Genomic DNA, 6,204 nt, shown 5'->3' on the forward strand with positions numbered 1-6,204 from the left:
CCTCGCCCTCTTTTTCACTTAGACGGAAAAATCCACCTACGCCCGAGAAGAAGGCAGTAAATGCAGTGACCGACCACAACACAAGCCCTGCTAGAGTATCGCGAATGAATTTATATCGCTTCCATCTCACAAACTCAAGCGTACGTCGCTTCAGATGACGGGACTGATGGGCTATACCAATTGGAAGGCAACCATGCAGGGCTAAAGAACAAAGACGAGCTCCGATGTCGTTGCGGCATGCGACGAGACACAATTTGAGGCGTCGGTGGAGTCATGGCGCCTAGAGGATTGAGATTCAGCAAGTTCAAGAGACGACTCCAGCACGAGCGTGCGGATGCTAAGCACACAGTCAAATGCGCAGCAAGAAGAATCGCGAACAAAACTCTAGCCGTATTCACGTAATCGTCATCAAGTGGGAGCGCATTAAAAAAATTCGCATGCAATCCGCCAAGGAACTTGGATGAACCGAGTGTGCCAATTTCGACGCCGACAACGTAGGTAGTCCCGATGATGAGGGCAATCTGAATAAATTGAGCAAATAGAAACGAAAGCACGTTCGATTCATACGCATTCTTGCGCTTCAAGCTGCGATTGTGTGCTAGGATCTGCGCGGGGGAAGCACTTAGTGTTAGCAAAGGGAGCATCGCAGTGCTAGCCCAAGGCCACGAATAGTCGCTCAGGTGTGGCTGGGGCACAAGAAGAGTGGGATCGCCAGAGAAACGATCACTCAGAGATGTTTTTTGGAGCCCTGGCAGATTCCAGTCATTGATCCGCGCTAAGAGAATGCCAATGATGGCAGGGTACGACAGAAGCACAGCCCACGACTGAATTTGAAACATGTTGCGTTTGGGTGTAGAAGAGAGAAGGAGCGGGAGCGTCAGTGCACCGCCAATGGCAAGCGTGACAAAAGCACGGTCATGTAGGAGCTGACCTTTGGCCGTGTAGTGGAAGAAGACTTGGAGTAGCAAGTCTGTCATGGCGTGATAAGCGATGACAGCCGCGCCTGTGCAATACATCACCAGCGCAACGCTACTAATACCATGACCGATATTTCGCTTCCATCGCGTATTCATGCCAAATGCTTTGCTTGTGATGGATTCAATTGTATGGCCACCAACATAGCGCCCGAGCGCTACCCAAAGACCCCCACCAAAAATACCGAGTAATGCCACGAGTGTCAGGACAATCATGCCAGGCACGACCTCAGACTTGCAAAAATATACTGGCATGGCCAGAAGGACACCAGGATGAAGACCCGATGAAAACAAATTGATCGCGACATGGCCTGTGGACAGTGTACCGGGAGCAGCAGAACCGATCAAGAGCGTTCGCCACCAGTTCTGTATGGAGGGGAATTCAGGCCGATGCGAACTATGAAGACGACCACCTAAATGGAAACTTGGAATCACAGAATGATTCGTGCTTCGTGATGCGTCATGTTCATCGTCATCGCTATCTTCATCCCACACACGAACCAGACCGTGATCAAAGTCGTCTTCTTCAGAAGTGGATCCATTACCGACCAACTGCATGTGCTGATTTTCTTCCGTACCGTGAATGTGAATCACCTCTTCCATAGGTGACTCATCTTGCTCAGCAACCTGATCATACCTGCTCGCCGCTGAACTAGTTGATGGGTCTATCGCCATAGGGTCAGTCACCATGGCAATGTGGCCGATCCAGACAAGGATGTGGAGCTAGCTTGGTCGGATGACACGAATATCCATCCCTTCTTCCATAGTAGTGGCACTCGATCAAGAATCTTGATTTTGTCATTCGTAATTCCTACTTTCCAGAGTGAAAACTTGTAAAAAGTGACACGCTTTACCACGCCACCCAGGAACTCTATCCTCGTGAAATTAATGACCACTGATCCCGGATGGCCATCGTCAACAGGATCGTCGCTTCCGGCCGTACCAACCAGTGATGATGACGAAGCGGACAAGACTCTTTCGCTGGAGGCGTACGAAGCCCTAGCTGATGATATGCCTAGTCGACTACGACCTGGCCTATTGAGCGAAGCCGAAAAGTCAATCGGGAATAAACACAAGCGCGCTTTGAATGAAATTGACGTGCGCAGTTCGCCACCGTCCAAATTTACTTGCCTTTCCACAAGTGAACCTTTCTCGCTGGACGGTGACTCGGGCTGGGACTTGGATGATTCGCAGCTGTATTCGGAAGAATCACTCTTGCTCACTTCAGATGCTCCACCTTCATCGCCCGTCCCACCGCATGAGTCTGTACGGGCAACATGGACGTCAACACAGTTGCTCATCCAGTTTCTAGAAGCTGTGGATCTGGACGTACAGGACTGTGGTCTCGACACTCCGCAGGGTACTCATGTGATGCGGGTCGATACAGAGGTGGTGATGCAGCACACATCGATCACCCAGCTGTATGGGTTGTTCCGCCGCTGTGCCCGCGATACAGAGAAAGCTCTTACCTCTGGCATGATGTCTATGGACAGTACACCACGCACATTGCTGGATATCGATGCGCATTTGCTCTCTCGCTCTTTGCATTTGCTGGAAACGACGATGCGGCAACAGAGTCAGCGCGCAGAACTTCGTCTTGATTTGGACTTTGCGTCCTTAGAAGCTCAGGTGCGTGATTCCGTCTCGCTGTTACTCTGTGCAAAGTGTTGTTTGATTGTGTTGGGTTTTGAACAGCTGCCCAAATTCTTGTTTTCAGAAGAGCTGCTTGAACGCTGCCTTGATATACTGAAACCCGCGCTTGAAGCATTGGTTCTTCCTCTAGTTGATGCATGTTCGAATCCTGTGCCAGCAGGCCTCGCATTTCATTTGATTCAGGGCTCCGCGCCAGCAAGTCTTGTCGCAGAACTTGACATTCATCTGCACCATGTTTGCTCGACCATGTCTCTCCTAGAGCCGCTATACTGCCTCAGCAGTGTCTCGGTACCTGAAACCCTTATGACTCGGTGCGTCTTTCTCGCTTTAGCTCCGCTATTTGCACAGGACCGTGGATCCATGACCACCACAACGAAAAAACAAACCAATGACTCTTCCTTTACTCATGCGCATGTATTGCGTCCCCTCCGGCTTTCGTGTCTGCATATACTGCGCAACTTGTTCGTGTTCTATCCGACGCAGCGATCATGGGTGCTAAGCGAGATACTTATTTCTTTACAACAATTGCCGGACCTTCGGCACAGGAAGAGGCACTTTCGCCTTGGAGGCGGTCAACGCATTTATGTTATAACAGCTCTCTTACTCCAGCTTGTCCAGGCTGCAGCGTACGAGTCGCCCGCTTCTTGTGAACAAAGTCTTGCGTGGTTCGTAGACGCTGATGTCAGGGAAACGCAAGACAAACCGCCGAGCCAAACCAATCACGAGTCCGTGCATGCACTGGCTAGTAGCATTGCGGCATTCCTTGTACAGCGAGTAGCAGAGGATAAAGCAGGAAAGAACTCTACCGAAATGAGCTATGCAGCTATCGTGTATGCAATTGTTGAAGACACGCTGGCGCTCGTTTTTCTTCCTGAATGGCCGGCTGCGCCCATGCTTTTATCATGCTTCATGCGCTTGTTGGTCAACGTGCTACATGAAGCCAAAGGTGCTCTAGAAGCCAAGGCAATGGCACTCGATCTTTTGGGCATTGTCGCTGCACGTATTCGACGTGCTGAAAAACAGCCACGTCCAAGAAAGAGCCAAGCTTGCCCGCCGACCATGTCGATTATATGCGCATGTCTCGACGTGGATGCACTGCGACAGACGCAGCAAGCGCATTCGAGCCTCATACAACGACTCAGTACTCGAAACAAACAAGATCCGTCCATCCTAGCGGCCATTCGATTTCATCGTGCACAGTTCCTCTATGACCTTGCGCTCGCAATGCGATCCTGCAAAAGCAGTGGCTTCCAAAACAACACGCAAGTTGCTGCGAATGTCGGGGATTCTGACAAGACAGAAGACCCAGCCATTGCTTTGTTCCAGCATGCGATTGCAACTTGCGCACAGCAGATGGATCGGAATGATGGCCCTGTGCAGGTGGCTGATTCACATTTGATCATGTGGCTGGTGCTTCAGAGCACTTACTTCGTATCGTTTTCGTTTCTCGTCGCGCCGTTGCTACAATGCGCAAATTCGTCTGTGTTGTCCGTACGACTGCGCGCGCTACGTGGACTTGGGTATGTGGCGGATGCAAATGCAGACTTCCTGGATGATGAGCATGTGCGCGAAACCATTGCCTTGCATATCACGGATACAAGTGCAAGTGTTCGGGAAGTATGTGTGTCTTTATTGGCAAATTATTTGTTGTACATGCCGGCGAAGCTTCCAGTATATCTGGCAGACGTATCTGAGCGTATCATGGATACCGCTGTTGCCGTTCGCAAGCGGGTGATTCGATTTATGCGTGACGTGTATTCGCTGCGGATTGACTATGATGCAAAGTTGAGGATCATGCTTCGAATGCTCCGTTGCATGCATGACATGGATCCTACCGTCCAGTCACTTGCACTGGAGTGCATGACAGTCATGCTGTTTAGTGACAAGACTCGTGAAAGCCCTGCTGTCTTGGCGCGACTCTTTGCTGATCTATGTACGAGGATCCGAGAGCGACCATCACCGCTGGAAGAGTTTATGCGCAGACTCGACAAGGATAAGACAAGCGGCGACGATGCACAGACTACCTCAGTTTTGGCACTTGGCGAGTTGGTGGATGAACTTATTAGTCAACTGTTTGCCGGTGACACGGAGCCAATGGCCATGCTTGATCAACTGCGCGTCGTGCACATTTCTGAGTCAAACACAGCCCAACGTGCTGACAATTAGTCGTGCAAAACAGTTGCTGCCTTATTTGGAGGGCGCACAAACGCCAGCTAAAGTGGCGGTCATGGAAGATATATACTGTGGATTTATCCCACGTGCGTATGCCACATGCCACGGACAGCCCGGGCGTTCGCAACGAGCTTGGAAGCGATCTTAACACATTCACTGTCGCGCTGTAAGCTATACCCAGGCACGTCTGCTTTAGAAGCACTGGTCCTTTGTTTCTGTCGAGTCATTGCGTTCCAAACGCACAATTACGAGCTGCTGCAACACACATACCATTCGTGCTTGACCCGATTCTTTGCGATACGTGCTGAATCCTTGGATACAAACGCGTCTCTTGTGATTTGTCTAACGGCTTTGTTGTGTGCGCACGGCCCGTGGGAAGCAGCTCAGCAGCCCACTCGTCTTGATGATGTATTTTCACATTTGATGGACCTATATGCTACAACAACCAGGCAGGGAGCCGTTCAGCACCATATCCCGTTGTTGATCGCGCTTGGCTCGCTTCTTAGCATGTACCCACGCAAATTTCTTGATCCCGAGCTTTCAGCAACACTTGAGCGTATTCTTCACGATGGCTCGCTGCAAGAACGGTACCTAGTGTTGCGTTCGTTGCTTGCATTGTTGAAGCATGATATGGATGCTCTCAGGCCAAATATCGCCGCTGCATCAACGATCGGACACTTCGCGAGCACAGCGAGCACTTCTCAAATTGCTGCGTCATCAGCAGATGTCGTCGCCGAGCTGACCGGCCGCTCTTATACAGATGCTGGCTTGGTGACGGGTCTGCTGCAACGCTATTCAGTGCCTGTGCTCGAAGCCGTGTTGGAGGTGACGTCTGCGCCAATCCAGCGGACGGCAAGTGAGATATTAAACATATCCATACTACAAGGCTTGTCTCATCCCATGCAGGTGGTACCGTATCTCGTGTCTCTGGAAACAAGTCAAGATCCCATTCTGCGGAGCCGCGCTGCTCAGCTTCACCGACATATGATGTCGAAGCATGCGTCGCTCCTTGCATCCAGATACGGCGAATGTGTAAGAGCGTCATTCCAATTTCAGTGTCGCTTGACATCTCATCCGCGTGGTTATCGAGACGGAGAGCAACATGCCGAGGCTCTGCTCCAAACCTGGTTTGATATGCTTAGCGAGTATCGAACTGCACGCCTCGCATTCCTCAAAGCATTGGTCCGTCTTATGGATGTGACCGTGGGCACGACGTGTACAGAATCAGACGTCAACTTGGCCATGTACGTGGCCGACAATTTGGCGCTGCTCGAGTACCGCGTGGCTGAGGAACCTTTGCTTGTGATTCATGAACTCAAAATGCTTCACGCTGTTACAGGTGGTCAAGTTATGAGCATGGTAACGCGGAAGCTCCGTGCCGACGACAACCAACGATCACCAAGTC

At 51.0% G+C, this 6,204-nt stretch overlaps 3 protein-coding genes across 3 annotated transcripts; 2 read left to right on the forward strand and 1 right to left on the reverse strand.

The window, feature by feature from the left end:
• Nucleotides 1-134: 134 nt before the first annotated feature.
• MGL_2773 (uncharacterized protein) lies at nucleotides 135-1,664 on the reverse strand (the record flags this gene model as incomplete). The annotated part of the gene is made up of 1 exon (XM_001730339.1): nucleotides 135-1,664. One exon carries the CDS (start codon nucleotides 1,662-1,664, stop codon nucleotides 135-137), a length of 1,530 nt encoding a protein of 509 aa, XP_001730391.1.
• A 198-nt stretch (nucleotides 1,665-1,862) lies between these two features.
• MGL_2774 (uncharacterized protein) lies at nucleotides 1,863-4,793 on the forward strand (the record flags this gene model as incomplete). Its single annotated transcript, XM_001730340.1, has 1 exon — nucleotides 1,863-4,793. The coding sequence occupies one exon, from the start codon at nucleotides 1,863-1,865 to the stop codon at nucleotides 4,791-4,793; it is 2,931 nt and encodes a 976-aa protein (XP_001730392.1).
• A 105-nt stretch (nucleotides 4,794-4,898) lies between these two features.
• Nucleotides 4,899-6,174, forward strand: MGL_2775 (uncharacterized protein; the record flags this gene model as incomplete). The annotated part of the gene is made up of 1 exon (XM_001730341.1): nucleotides 4,899-6,174. A coding segment is annotated over one exon (1,276 nt), but the record flags the coding sequence as incomplete, so codon positions are not given.
• Nucleotides 6,175-6,204: the final 30 nt, after the last annotated feature.

The sequence above is a fragment of the Malassezia globosa genome, assembly GCF_000181695.2.
Source record: "Malassezia globosa CBS 7966 chromosome Unknown mgl_sf_6.1, whole genome shotgun sequence".
Taxonomy (NCBI): domain Eukaryota; kingdom Fungi; phylum Basidiomycota; class Malasseziomycetes; order Malasseziales; family Malasseziaceae; genus Malassezia; species Malassezia globosa.